Source organism: Heloderma suspectum, chromosome 8 (assembly GCF_057233095.1).
Source record: "Heloderma suspectum isolate Gila_16-S chromosome 8, 16-S_ref, whole genome shotgun sequence".
Taxonomy (NCBI): domain Eukaryota; kingdom Metazoa; phylum Chordata; class Lepidosauria; order Squamata; family Helodermatidae; genus Heloderma; species Heloderma suspectum.
Genome location: NC_139465.1, coordinates 2114054 through 2128769, shown reverse-complemented (window position 1 = coordinate 2128769; position 14716 = coordinate 2114054). Strand labels below are relative to the sequence as shown.

Genomic DNA, 14716 nt, shown 5'->3' with positions numbered 1-14716 from the left:
TGTACAGGAGCAGCCCACAACTGCTGAGCGGATGGTGGTGATGGTGGGTGAACAGACTTTGCTGTTGCCTTCGCCAGCCTGCGGGTTGCGCCTGAAAGAACAGGGATCCGACAAGGCTGGACTTGAGAAGGGTGGCAAGGGTGGGATGGGGGGGGGTGGCTATAATCAGTGGCAGGCAGCCCAGCATCTTACAGCCCCTGGCAGAACTGGAATGAAAGGGGGGGGAGCAGGTGTGTGCTTGAGCAGAGAAGGGCTGCTGGCACAGGGAGAAGGGGATAAAGGAGGACAGCCAGAAGGGGACTGAGGGGGAGATGAGAAGCTCCATCCTGACAAGGCGTCCAGGAACCTGTTCAAAGGGGCACCAGGGCCAGAATCCCAATCCTCAATGTGTAGGGGAACCCTCTTCCCTAGGTAGGAGTGGCCAGGGCCTTCTGCTGAGCCGTCATGCCAGGGCAGCTGCTTCCTGCACTATGGGGTATGTGTGTGGGGGGTGTGCCCCTAAAGGGGATGTGTGCGGCCTGGTCTCAGAGTAGGGGTCAGAAAGGAGCCCAGGACAGTGCACTACTCGGCATCCACGAGCGCATTCCGACGGCTGCAGTGCTGAGCCACAGGCGGCTGTCATGGGTTGCATCAGGAGGCCCCGCACAGCTGGGCAGGGAGGGCGGCCAGCTGCGAACGCCTGCTGAAGCATGTGGTCCTGATCGGCTGGGAGCAGAGGACCGCAAGCCAAGGTGACTTCTAGGCTAGAGCTGCAGCGTGTTGCCATGTGATGTGATTTTTTAATGGTTAAGCCGCCGCCGCCGCCACCTCTCTGCTCTTTGTCTGCGCGATGCTGCCGCTGCTTCCTCTACCATCCGGGGCAGGAGCTGCACTGCCTGGTTCACACGTGAGTCGGAAGAGCAGCACTGATGGTTTCTGATCTTTGTTAGCGATGGTAAATAAAGCAAATAAAGGTAAATAAAGTGGGCAGATGGCGGTATGCCAAAAGCCTGGGATCGCCTCTGCTCTTTCTCACAGTGTGTTTCCTGAGCAGCCCTTTTTTCAAGAGAGATCAACAGCATGGCCAGTTGCCAGCACCCCTGCCCTCCATAAACTCTTCTTCAGCCAGCAGAATGCATCCCTATGCATTCAGTATTCCTTCTGTCTTGCACAGAGCTCTGCCCTGCCAGCAGTGAGCAGCTCTTCAATAATTTGGGCCTTTCTCTTTTCCACCCCTTGCAGGAGACCTGGTCTTCCCACACCGAGGCGACCTGATCCATGCTTTCCTACGAGGAGCCAGAGATCCGGACAGCACCCTCAGGGCAAGCAGCCTCTCCAATCTGGGAGAGCTCTGCCAGATACTTGGTTTCCAGCTAGGCTCTGTGGTCCACGAGGTATCAGTCCTGTTTGCACCCCCCCCCCCCCAAACAGGGGGTTGAACCTCTTTCAGCCCAAGGGCCAAATTCCATTTCAGAGCTTTTGGGGGCTGCATTCTAGTGCCGGGCGGGGCCAAAATGCCAAGGTATTTTAGCGTAAGGCTGGTAACTCAGCCTTAGGAGAGGGATTTCAAACTTTTAAAATGGAGAGAAAAAGCACAAAAGCCAGAAAACCACTGAATGATCAGGGGGAACGGGGCATGGCCATCTGGAGGGCCACATTTGGCCCTGGGCCTGCGGTTCTACGCCCATTCTCTAAAAGCTATTGCTACTACCGGAACATGGCAGCAGGTGACACAATTGGGAGAATGATGCAAATGTCTGACTCCCAAATGGAAACCAGGAACTTCTGTACCTCTCCAATGTGTGATTCCCCCCACCCCTTGGTTCCAGAAGTTTAGATGCCTTTTGCCTCTTCGGCATAGCCTGAGCATCTTCTCAGACTCCTTTCCCTCCTTCAGACAACGTGAAGCTGTAAAGCAAGACCCTCGGGTGCCTCTTGCATGCTGCTTCCTCCCCATTAATGAAGTCTTCTTTGTCTTGTGCTTTGCTGCTAATGAGACAGCTTCCGCTAAACCTGTGCTGTTTGACTGGAGGTGTTGAGCAAGGTTCATCAGCTGCACAAAGGCTGTGTGTGTGTGTATGTGTGAGAGAGAAAGAGGGAGAGGGAGAGAGAATACACCCACAGCTGTGCATCTCTGTTTCAGGCTTGAGCCAAGTGCTCTCAAGCTCTTCTGGTTTTTCTTATCTGCTTTTTTCAAAGATGAGAGCTGTAGAAGCCCCTCACTCCCTGTTATTGGTAGGTGGGGATGTGCAACTTTTACCAAGACTGAAGGTGCTGGGCTGGCCCTTCCTGGCCAGAAATCCCACATTTTTTCAGTCGGCGCCAGTGGGTGCCATTTGCCACTCCTGTTTGTTTATTTATTTATTGCCTGCCTTTCTGCCAAAAAATGGTGCTGAAGGAGTCTTATCAATACAATCCAGATTCAAAACAAAATCTTAATTAAAATACAGCATAAAAACAGTTCAGTTAAAAACCATAAAAGAAATAAACTGCACCAACCAATTCTGCAACAGAGCAGTTTACGTGCCCAAGGCCTGCCTGAGGAAAAGGCGATGCCTCTGTGCATCTGCTGCTGTGCTTGGGTACTATGGAGATGCTCGCCCAGCCGGCTGGAACTCTCCACACGGAGAGGTGGATTACATCCATGGGCTTCTGCAGGGCAGTGCTCTGGGCACAAAAGGGGCATCTTGTGCCATTTCAGCGTCCCTGGCCCTCCTACAAGGCTGAGGAACCCACCGGAGGTGCCGTCCAGAGCTGAGGTCTGGCAGGGCACATGCTGCAGACAACTTCCATGTGCTTGGTGGTAATTAATCCGGAATGACATCTGTTCCTCTGATGCTTTATTTACCGTCACTAACAAAGATCAGAAACCTCAGCTGTAAACACACATTAAGAGGGTTGTGGGAGGGGAGGAAATCCATAGTTTTGCCACTCTTTGTCCCCTCTGGCTGTGAAGCAGTCTGGTTTGAAAACAACCCTGCAGTATGGGGTGACTAGTCAGTCTGAAGTGATTGCAAGCTTCGCTTCCACTGAGTTTTGAAGGTAGCCAGCACTGAAGCTGGAAATGTGGGAAGCAGCTTTGTATGCCAGCTCAAACCTGTTCTCCATCTCTGGATTGTCTACTCCAGGGCTGGGTGGAAGGTAGTTCAGGATCAGCTGGTAGATCTCTGGGTGATTCGCAGGAGATCGTCCAGGGGTTCTGACTCCTGATTGTCGAACAGCAGCAACAACTCAAAAGCTCCCCCTACATGCTATATTTGGTTGCTGAAGGAGGATGCTTTGGAGGCAAACCAGGGGTGGATTTGGGTCTGAAAGGACTTGTGTGCTTGGTTTTGTTACCAGTCACAAACTCCTGGGCTGAGCATGTGCTCAGAGGCCTCTGTCCCTTAATTCTTTGGGTATGTATGTCTGCTCGCCTGAGCCGCTACTTTGCACCTGGCTCTGGTTGGTGGATCTTGAGGTTCTAGTAAAAACGGAGTTGTTCCTGCAAGCCTGGAGTGTGCCCACCCCTGATTGCCTGAGGCATCAGTGTCCCAGCATCTTGGTCTTTCCCATTACCCGGGACATGATCCTTGGACGGGAGATGCCAAGGACTGAACTGGGGGCCTTCTGCGTACAGAGCAGGAGCTCTGCCACAGAGCTACCACCACAGGAGGTCCGAATGCCGCCCCGGTGTCAGGAGGTGTGCATGATGGTGGTTGTGCTGCTGTTGCAGCCTGCCCTTGGCTACAGCGTCTGCGTATCCAGCACAGGGGCAGCTTGGTGCAGTTTTAAGTCCCTCTTTCATGTGTGTGAATGAGTTCGTTGGGGGGGGGGGATGCTTCTGCCTCTGCAGCAGGCCCGATGCCAGCTGATTCAGCAGGAGCTGCTGCAGCCAACTGCAGCGGCGGGAGGGGACGCTGCCCTTGAGCTGAAGGAGGGGTGCTCCCGCAGGGATCTCCATGGCCGGCTTCTCTGCCACTTGCAGTACCCGCAGTTTGGATCTCCTCAGTGGCTTCCTAGAGCTCGGGTGGTGGTGAATGTCCATGTTCTGAATGTGAATAAGCCTGGAAGGAAAGCTGGGCTGCTCCTTTTGTCCAGGAGTTGCATCCATAACCCTTGCCAGCAAGAGAACCAGAAAAAGTTTCCCGCGTTGCTTGAACTTCCGGTTCTTTCCTGGAGTGCTGTCAGCATCCAGTGATGGGTTCTGGGGGAATCTGCCCATTAAAATTTGTGTGCGTTGGTTTATGAAATGCGTATACTGTTCTTCAGTGCATGTCCCCTCCTGTTCTCGTGGTTGTCCTGATGCGGGTCTTTGTGGTACATGTGGGGCTTTGGTCTTGTGCTTGGCTTTGCTGCGTAGCCCGTTTCTGAGCACCCCACCTTGAAAGCCCTGTAGAAGGGCATGGTATCTGGCCAGTATTAATGGGGCCCTTGTGTCTCTCTCCCTGGCAGCTGACTTCATGTTTGGCCGCGGTGGTGAAGACCGACCACGAGGCCGAAGTACGGAGAGCGGCGGTCCACGTGGTGGTGCTTCTCCTGCGTGGGCTCAGCGAGCGAGCCATGGAGGTGAGCGTCCCTTCTTGATTCCACGCAGGGGAGAGCCACCCTGTCGCCCAGCCTCCTCTGCTCTTGTGGCTGAGGCTGGAGGCAAAGGCCGCCCTCCTCTCCTAGGGGCAGCACCCAGGTCACTCTGCCCAGAACCAAGCCTTGCTCTGGGGCAGCACCAAAGAAAACAGAAGAGCGAACAGAAAGGCCATCCTCATGTTTGTGTGATGAAGAGTGCCCAGTGCGTTTCAACTCTAGGTTTTCCTCAAAGGATCTTCACGTGCAACAGATTCTAATTCCAGTTAGAGCAACTGAAAGCTTCCTCTTGAGTGAGCCTGTTTTGCCCAGAGTAGGGCACAGGAATGGTTGAAGCACGTTGGGCATTCTTCACAGAACAAAGGACTGCTTTCCAGCAGCAGACCAGATCCCGCCTCTCCTTTCTGCCTGTGTGGGTAGCAGCCTTGGGTCTGGGCTCAAGCTGCTGCTTGCTGTTCCACTGGAGAAGCCCCGCTCCAGTAGTGGCAGCTGCAGTTGCAATGGCTGTTGACTCACCGGGAAAGCTTTCAGGAATTGTTTTCCCCATTTGGTTGCCACAGGGGGTTAGGGGAAGGTGTGGCCTCCCAGAAGCTGGCTGGTGCCCTTCAGAGGTGAACTCCTGGGTTGAGGCAAAGGGCAGCGGAAGCACAAGCCGGCCTGGGGAGATTCCCTTTCTGCTGGCTTCTCTCTTCTGCTGCTCTCTCGTCCATGAGCAAGGGAGGCGTGGAGCAGACCTTGACCGCTGCACACCAGGAGTTGCAGAAACGCCCAGGCGCTCTGAAGACTTGTCGAAAGAACTGGATGGTTTTTAGCATTTACTGGTCTGCCAGTGCCAAAGCCAGTGTTCGGAAAACACGTGAAGTCTGATTCCCCATTTGAGCTCAGAGGCACAACACACATGCAGGACTGCCCTGACGCTGTCAAGCAGATATAAAATAATAGTTTGCAGATGAGCAGCTGGGGAAATGACCATGTCCAGGTCTTCACTGTGCAAAATAGATCTTGAGTTTTGGGATTTTAACACCCCCCCCGCCTCATTATTCCTAAACATTATTCCTAAACCTTAAACAGGCCACAGATAAATAATAATACTACTTTTATTATTTCTGAAATTTTCCCTCCCTCCTACCCTCCCACATGGCCTCCATCCTGCACAACTCCATTATTTTAGCATGGGGCCAATCCTTGTCTTCCCCCTGCAGATGGGGCATGCATATTACCCAGACCCAGCCTCTGTGTGATGGTGATAGGCAAGTTGCCAAACTTCCAGCGGATTACATTTCCACTTCCTATTGAGGCCTGCTGGGAGTTGTGGTTTCTACAGGCTGCCCACCTGAGTCCTGGAGCACAACGGCCTTGGCTTTGTTGGCCAAGTGCAGGCTGGGCTCTGGGCAGGCTGCCAGGGGAGATCTTTTGGCAGGATGCTGGGGGGTGGCTCATCCGTGGAGGAATGTCACCAACCAGTGCCTTAGGAAAGCTGCCTGGCAGGCGCCTGGACAGTTTGGCAGCAGAAGGCCTCCCAGGACTGTTGCCGCTCCCAGGCCACCACTTGGAATGGGAGCCTGAGTGGCTGCTTTTGAGCCGGTCTGTGGGGTGAGGGCACTATGGCCTTGTCCCCTGAGGGCCAGGCCCCAGTGCAAACCGTCCAGCCTACCCTTGGGCTCACCAAGCACCAGGCAAAGGCGACTGGGTCTGTGGTGCCTTGACATGAGAGAGCATCTCTGAATGGGCCATTTATGTCATGGAGGGAGCCTTTTGAGAGCCCTCTCCTCAGCCCCCCTGCAGCCCTGTGGAGCAGGGCAGCCTGGAGGAGGGATTTTGCCGCCTAGGGGCCTTTAATGGCTGCACGGATCTTGCACATCCCATCCCAGCGCTCTCGCCACTATGGGCTAGCTGGGGAGGGTTAGGGAAGAGCCACTGGGAATCGGGAGAATTAATCTGATTTGCTGGATGCTCACCAGCGGCCAGCCAGCCATACTTCCTGGAAAAGGGCAAGGAGGCTCATGCTCTGCGTCCTCCTCGTTCTTAGCCAGACCGTGTGGAGAGCACTAGCAATGCTGGGCTCTGGGCTAGGCTGCTCGCGCTCCCTCCTGCCTTGCGCAGCAGTGCTCTTCCCTTGGCAGGGCCACTCCTCTTGCCACCTATGGCCAGACAGAGGGCTCACTGTCGGGCCCTGAAATGAAAAGGGCGCTTGTCCACAAGTCCCGCCCTGACTGCCTTTCCAGGGGGAAATACAGCCCTCTGCAAACACCCTCCCGGCTGGCCAGGCCCACGGCCCTGCTGCTCCTGCCTCGCTCACCACGCCTCCCGGCACAAGCTCCTTCTGAAGACAGTCTGGAACTCTTACGGCAGCCTTCCTCAGCCTGGTGCCCTCCAGGTGGGCTGGACCACAACTCCCAAGGCTGGCTGGGGGATGCTGGGAGTTGTAGTCCAACCCAGCTGGAGGGTACCAGTTGGGAAAGACTCCTTTCAGGTGTGTCTCATTACCTGTCTTGGTGACAGGCCCTTTTCCTGACTAGCTTTCTGGCTGTAGAACGTTTGGGACAGCTCAATGGCTTTTTATGACTGTGATTTTTGTTATCCTTTCCGTTTCCCTTTTCCAACATTCAAGGTGACAGAAAATCGCAAACTACCTTATCTCAGTCTCTCAACAAAGCCACCCAGTTAAGATCTTTCCACTTTGGAAATCCCCATGATCAAACAGTGATGTTAACTGTGCTTTGCTCCATCCATCACCTGCCTCCAGGTAGCTCTATAAAGAGCTGCAGGTTTGCTGTACTGAATGCTTACTGGTGATGAGTCCTGAGGGTCACCTCCTTGGAACTAGCATAGGTCGGGGTTTGTGCCACCTCCACCCTTTTGGCCAAGACTGCCTTGTGAGGTGAACGTGGCCTGAAAACGAGCAGAGAAGTTGCCTTCCTCCCTTTTCCCCAGGGTGCCAATCTTTTCTCTCTAGAAGTAGTTGATGCTGAATGGGGCATGCATTGTAAAGGCAGGGGTGGACCCCTTCCATGTTCTCAGAGGCTATTTTATTCCATTTTATTATGTCCAGAGGTTTGATGTGTGTGTGTCACTGCACAACCCATTCATAAGTGCCCAGGTTGTATAATAAAGTTCGTGTAATGGAATGGAAGTATGTCACAATTAGAATATCTGCATGCAGGCAGAGCTGGGCCTTGGATGTACAGAATCCAAAAGAGGAGTGGCGATGAAGTGCATAATTCCTCCCGCTTTTCCTTTTTTACACATTAAGAATAATTTGCCACCCCTTGCTTAAGAATGTGACAGGGCCACAAAGGGCCAGCTGGAATTGCTGTGGAAGCCTGAAGATATCTGAGGTGAGGAGCTGGCATTCCAGTGCCTGGCAAAGGATTTAGAAAGGGACCCAATGGATGGATCCTCCTGTCCAGCCTCTGCACCTCACCTAAAATATTACCTGGTGAGCACCTGCCCCACCCTCCTTTCAGCTCTGCTCTTCAGCCTCCAGCAGTTGGTTTCACAGCTGGATTTATCCTGCTCCTCAGCCAAACAGGCTCCCAGAGTGGCTCACACGCAATCAGGAGAACAAGGCAGTCTCTGCCTGCAGCCTTCCAGTCTCGAAAGGCAACACACAGGGAGCAAGACATGGGGAGGGAAGAGGAAAAAGTGGGGTAGCTTTTCGGCAGGGGTGGTGGGATGGCCCTGCTGCCCCTCTTGTCCCCTTGCTCCTAGGGCAGGGAAAGTCCTTTGTTTGTTTGTTTGTTTGTTTGTTTTGATGCGTCTGGAATTCAGAACAGGCATTTCTTTTCCTTCTGCCAGTGGAGGGGGCAAAGAATTCCTGCCCCTGCCTAGAATAAGCATGCTTCATAACAACTCACTACTATGACCCCAGCTGTTCCTAGAAGTAAGACAGGTCTCCAGAACTGTTGGGGTGACCTCATGAAGAGCAGCGTTTCCTAGGGCGTTGAAGGCAAGGACGTGGCCCCACACCGTCCATAGGGGAAAAGGCCACTGATGTTACAAGCAGGGCCTTGATCCAACGCATGTGGGGGGCATTGGCCGCCATGAGCAGAAGGCTTTGGATCAGCCTTCCCCCCCCCCGGAGCCCCCCAGATGTGTTGGACTGCAACTCCCAGCACTCCCAGCTTAGCCATGTAACTGGGGCATGCTGGGAGATGCAGTCCAGCACATCTGGGGGGCTCCGGGGGGGAGGCTGCTCTGGATTGCCCTGGAGGTGAGCACTCATCCAGCGGTCCACAGTGAGCCCTGCCTGCAACAGGTTCTGCTGTTAGAAACTGTTGCTGCCAAAAGCAAGGAAGGCCTGTAGCTGGGGACGCCCCGCTGAGAAAGGCTTCTGCGGGAGCCCTGTAGCCACATTCCCTGGCGTGGTGGGTGGTGGAGAGGCAGTAACTGTGCTGAGCCTTAACGAGAGGCTGTCTGCGTGGGATTACCTGGCTCTACACCACGTGCAGGCTGTGACTGGAGGGATGGGGGAACACTGACATTCCTACCCCTGCCCCGCCATCCAGCTCCCAGATCCTTAGGAGAAAGAGGCCTGGCTTTGTTTGGCATGGAGGTCCTCAGGAAGAGAATTCTTCCATGCCCTGCCCCAAAGGCTGCCAGTTCTGGACGTGGACTGAAGGTCCACATCGTTCTCGCCCACGCCGCTGGTCCTGATGCATCTCTCTGCCTCCATCCCAGGTTCTCCGGGATGTCCTGCTGGATCTCTATCGCCTGCTGAAGTTTGTGGTGCGCTGTGAGCAAGACCCGGTCACCGTGCTTCACGCGCAACTGGCCTTGGAGGAGCTGGATGGCATCGCGAGGCGGTTCCTCTTCCCACGCCAGACCCTTGAGAAGAAGATTGAAGTCCTGCCGTAGGGCCGGCAGAGTAGAGCAGCCCTGCTGCCTGAGAATGGTGCCGGTGCGCGCAGGGAAAGAGGCGGGGCAGGGGGCAGGCTAGCAGGGGCCCTTGAACTCCATGGCCTCGCCAGCACTAGTCTGCGGCCAGAATGGGGCTGAGGTGCCTGCAAGTAGAACAGGGGCCCACCTGACCTGCTCGTGCCACAGGGAGGCTTTGAAGGGTGGGACATCTTAGAGGGACAGCGGCAGCCTCGGGGCTGCTTCTGGGATCAGCCAATGCAATAAATTAAGTTCATTGGAAGAAACCACATGCGTGTGTGTGTGTGTGTGTGCACGCACGCATAGATGTTGGTGTGGAAACTGCTCCTGGTGTCAGGGAGCTCATGGGGTCCAAGCGACTGCAGGTCAGGCTTAGAGCAGAGTGTCCCATGTTCAAGAGCTGGTGTGGTATAGTGGTTGCCAGCACGGAGTGTGAGTCGGCCCTTGCTCGGCCATAAGCTCATCAGGCAAGTTCCTGCCTTGCAGTCTCTTCGATTCTTGTTGTGACACGCTGGTCATTCACGTGACATGTCCCTTGTGGGCTCTTAACTGTGACATTCCTCTCTGTTTCTGGCTCTTGTTTGGACCGTCAGTGTGCCCAAGAAAGTTGGTCTGTGCTTCTAAAACATTTCCTATGGGACTTAGCAAGTCAGGCCAACAAGTTTGCATCTCAGAAAGCTGTGGTAGAGCTTGAACACCATCCCCTCTGTGGTGGCTACAGAGGGACACTCACGGCCACCAATGTGCCTTCCTCGTGAGCGCCTCCAGAACAAGGCCTTCAGCACGGCTGAAGAGCTGGGCCAGGGTTCCTCCAGGGTGGGGGATTTGAGGGCAGAACAGCTGGGGCCAGCCCCACATTACAGCTCCTAGACAGCATGAAGAGACCGCCATAGGAGCCAAAGTGCAAGGCGTCCGCCTCTTCCGTACAGATTGGAAGGAAATGAGAGGGTGATGTGCAGTCCTCCCTCTGCCTCTCCCTCTGCTATTCTCTTGACACATGGGGTGAATTAGGGCCACGGATCCTGGGCAAGAATGCTTCCGCCCTTTGTTAGTGCGTAGATCTCTTCTGCAACAGCTTTGACCGCTTGGAACACAGGAGCTGCTCGGGGCCTTGGCTACCCAGAAGTCTCTCCATGATATTAATGGGAGCAGAGCTCTTGGGGAATCTCCTCCCCCACCCCACCCCCTAATGTTTTTGTTATGTCCCTCATGCACCAGCCTCTCACCCATAGTTCGCACAGACTGCTTTTGATTGCAACAGTACAGAGCACTTTCCAGGGTGGAAACGTTGCCGCAGCATTGCAATGTGCCCTATCTCTTGACTACTCCTAAACCTGCTTGGAGGAGTAGTGGTGTTGAGCGCATGCCATCAGTGTGCATGATGCCTTACACAAGTGCATAGGCAAACTGGACAGGTCTCTGCCCCCAAAGAGCTTGCAATCTAAGACAAACAGTGGGGAAAATGGAGGAGAGGTGAATGTGAGCAAATGCAGCTGGATGTACGTAAGTGCCGTTACAGCTGGGAATGAAGATAAAGGGGACAAGCCAAAGGACATGTGGATGGTGAACAGCCTTGCAAATAAGTCCCCAAAAGTTAGTAGCCTGCAAAAAGAATTACTAGCCTGCTGGGGGCTGGCAGAAGAGGGGCAGAACGCTCTACCTGGGACTTCCCTGCCCAGAGAAGAGGAAACAAGTAGCCATCTCCCTGAGGTCAGTTTCAGGATGTTCCCCGCAGAAAGCTGGGGTCACGGGCAGCTACTGATGCTGTAGTGGCTCTGCGGCCTCCCTCTTGCCCTGGAGGGGTGTGGCAGGGCTGAGGGAGCAGGACCCAGGTCGAGGGTTGTTCCCCTTGGGCGCTGCTACCAGGGCCCACTGCAATCCTGCCCTGCCTTCACTCTTCCTCTTCAGAACCAGCGCCAAATTCCCGGCAATGAAAGGCCCACGCCGGGACCATCTGCTCCGCTCTTTCCCGCGGCTCTCTTTGTCCCCCTGGCGAGAGGCTGCTTGTCCCCAGATGACCCTGCAGGCAGCCTCTGAATGGCGCGTGCCAACATCCAGCAGGTGTCCCGGGAGGGGGCATTCAGAGGGCCGCCGCCACCAGCGCGGGGTTGGGGGGCAAGCGGAAGGGGGCTCCCTGTCTGCCTGGGCCCCGGGGGCCGCTGTGGCGCCGGTGAACCGCCTGCCTTCCGCGGGGCAGCGCCCGCGGCGGGGGCTCAGGTGGTGGCACCGGCGCTTCTGGCGACGTGGCTGCGGGGCGCCCCACGAGGAGCCGGCGCACTGCGGAGCGGGGAGTTCCGGCGACTGCAGCGGCTCCGCTCCGAGCGCCTCTCTCGACGGCTCCCAGGGAGGGGGGGAGCGGGAGAGAAGGCGACCCTTCCTCGCAAGGTCCTGGGTCAACCAAGGGAAGCCGCCTTCCCCGAGAACAGCAGTCCTGGCGAGGCTAGTTGTGCAGCCGGGAGTTTCGAGGGATGATGTTCGTAGACTCCAGGAATAGCTGCACAGTCTGTGCATGGGAGGAAAGGGGGTGGGGGGCGGCGCGCGAGAGCGGGGGAAGCGCGGCTCGGAGCCTGTCATTGTCCTTGCAGGGGAGTGCCGGGCTGCTGCAGGCTCCCCTCCCTGGGATAGGCGGCTTCTGTGCCCTCCTCAGCCCCAGGGCAGGGGGCTGGCTTGGGTTCCCTTACAGGGTGCCGCTTTGCCAGGGTAGGAGGCTCCCTGGGTTTATTTTTGGGTCCGCTCCTGCCCTGTGACGATTTTGCCTGGGCTCTGCCGCCGCCGCCGCCTCACGCTTGCTCCAGCCAAAGGTTATTGAATGAAAAGTCTCTTTTCATGTTGGCTGCAATTCCGCCGCTGCAAACAAGGCGATTCCTGTGCAGGAGCGGGTGGGAATCTGGTTTCTACCTTGGAAGGGCATTTTTTTCTTCTTCCCTTTCCCCCCTCCCCACCCCGAGCGGCTCAGAACGCTGAGCGAGAAGCCCTGCCTGGGAGCTGCCTTTGCACCGAAAGGTAAGATGTTGCGATGCTGGAGGTTTCACAGTGGAGCAGCACCTGCTGAAGTGGCCTTGGCAGGGGGGCATGGAGCTTGCCTGGCCCCCGGGTGCTCTGGTCTCTTTGCCAGCGTCATCCAGGCAAGCACCTGTGGTCACCCCGAGAGCACTGCGGCTGCCTTTGCTGGTCCGGCAGAGAGGGAGAGAGAGAGACCTGCAAAGAGGAAAATAGATTTTGGGCTCCGGCTCCTGCTCCTTTCTCTGTTGAATCTTTGGCAAGGCGGGGTGTCTTGGAGCAGTCGCATGCTGGAAGGGACCCTCCAGTCCTGCAGCTAGGACTTAGACTGGCTGTGGTGCCGGGGCATCCCTCAAGGGCCCTTTGAAGCAGCATTGCTTCGTCCTGGCCTGTATTTGCGCCTGTGGTTGCCCTCCAGATGCCTCTGGTCCTCTTGGGCAAGAGGCTGGCTCCTGGGTGGTGAGCACAGCTCCATGCTTCCTAGGAGCCAGGACTTGGCCACAGGAACTGCTCTCAGTCCTGGGAAATACAGTGGAAGTGAGATCATACTGATCATTTGCATAAGCCACGATCCTGCTAACAAAGGAGGGACTCCCTTGTAGTCCTACCCAGCACATTTTCCAGATTCTGCCACCCCCTGAACAACAAGAAGGCAGCAGCAATGGTCAAAAGGCAAGAACGGGAAGCAGCTGTCCAGCTCTGTGATGGACTCTTTGCCTGGCTTACTGGCCGTGGAGAGTGCCGTCCCTCAGACTCCCTTATCTGTAAAATGGGACTTGCGCTGACTGATCTCATGGGGTAATGGTAATGTTCTGCAAAATTACGACTACAAAGCATCGTACAAGTTGTTTATTTTTAAAAGCACAATGGAAATGATTTACTACCTGAATCTGGTTAGGGGCTTTTAGGGGGCCATTGGCTCGAACAGCTGCGTCAGGCGTGTGTGTGTGTTTTGTTTTGGGGGGTCATCACATTGGTCCTTCTGGGCGCCCAAGCTGCATGTTGCTGCTTCACAATAAACCAGAAGGCAAAAGAAAAGTTTGCAGGTGGTGTTTTAAGCTTCTGTAGCGTGAAGGCTGTCTTGAGATGACAGGGGAGCACGAAATGCCTGGAGTAGCTGCGGGTGCTGGAGCTGGGACCCACCCAAGGAGGGTCCAGTCAGAAAAGTTGCTTCTTGCATTGCCAGCCTGGAGTGTGCAAAAGGCATCCTGGGGCTCCAGGGTTTAAAATACTGGCTTGTGAGTGTGGATTAAGTGGGGGGGGGGGGAGGCTGTGAAGGGCAATCTGCAGGGGATAGGGAGAGCCATGCTGAATCCGATCAGAGAGGCCTGTCTAGTCCAGCACGGGATGGGAGAGGAACTTATGGGCATGGCGACATGGGCCAGTTTTGTGCCGGCACGGCTGTTGGGGCTGTCGTGCCGCCAAGGGGCCCATGAGGGCTTTGTGCTGCGAAGAGACCGGAGGCCCCTTTGGAAGAGGCCTTGCCGAAACCCCAGCCTGCAGGCTTTGTTGGGGGGGAGCCATGGTAGGTCCCCTGCTGGCCTTGGCCTCATCTGGAGCAGTGGCAGCATCCGCACCCCACAGGAGGGCCAGAAGCAGGTGGGGGCCGGCTCTCCCTTTGAAGTCACCTGGGCGGTTTTGCCAGTGGAGGTGGAACTGCTCTGCTTCCCACTCCAGCGGTTGCCCTGCTCCTTCTGCAGCCCCCTACCCTGCAGGCTGGCTCTGGTGGGGAGGGGGTCCCTCCTTGCCAGCCAGCTAGCGAGGGGCTTTCAGCACCAGGCCGAGAAGCCTCTTCAGCCGTTTCTCAACTAATGGGAGTGTGGGAGGCCTACGCCGCGAGGGCAGGACGGCGGCCATTTCCTAAGCGTGAGTTTTTGATCTTTTCAAACAATTGTATGTATACCTGGCCTCGGGACTGGGAAGACCAGGGTTTTTTAACCATGGAGTTCCAAAATCACCTTTCCGAAAGCAAAGCCCACCCTGGGGTCAAAGCAGACTGGAATACAGCGACTCAGGCTATCCTACAGTTTGTTCTGATGCCTTGGTTGGGCCTATTGAGGACTGGGGAAGTGAGGTGGGTGGGGAGATCTTTCCACTGTATATGTTCTTGGGGTCCCCCAGAGGAATACATTTCTGGGGCATCAAGAGCCACAGGCAGGAATAGGGCAGTGGGTGGCGAGATGAAAATAGCCCCTGAAGCATCCTTTTCAGGACACACTTGGGCGGGGTTTTGCCTCAGTGTATCGTGGCCTCGGGGATCTCTGTATTTGGGGCTTGGAGCCTGTTACATCTCCCC

At 55.7% G+C, this 14716-nt stretch overlaps 1 protein-coding gene across 8 annotated transcripts in view; it reads left to right on the top strand.

The window, feature by feature from the left end:
* Positions 1 to 9686, top strand: part of TANGO6 (transport and golgi organization 6 homolog) — a 52592-nt gene extending 42906 nt beyond the window's left edge. For all 8 annotated transcript variants that reach the window (XR_014784689.1, XM_084812620.1, XM_084812621.1 and 5 more), the window contains 3 exons: positions 1222 to 1373; positions 4414 to 4527; positions 9223 to 9686. Coding sequence is in view for 7 of the 8 variants with exons in the window: in XM_084812620.1 (XP_084668746.1) it covers positions 1222 to 1373; positions 4414 to 4527; positions 9223 to 9399 (443 nt within the window). In the remaining variant the exon portion in view is untranslated. The remainder of the gene's footprint in view (positions 1 to 1221; positions 1374 to 4413; positions 4528 to 9222) is intronic.
* The last annotated feature ends 5030 nt before the right edge of the window (positions 9687 to 14716 follow it).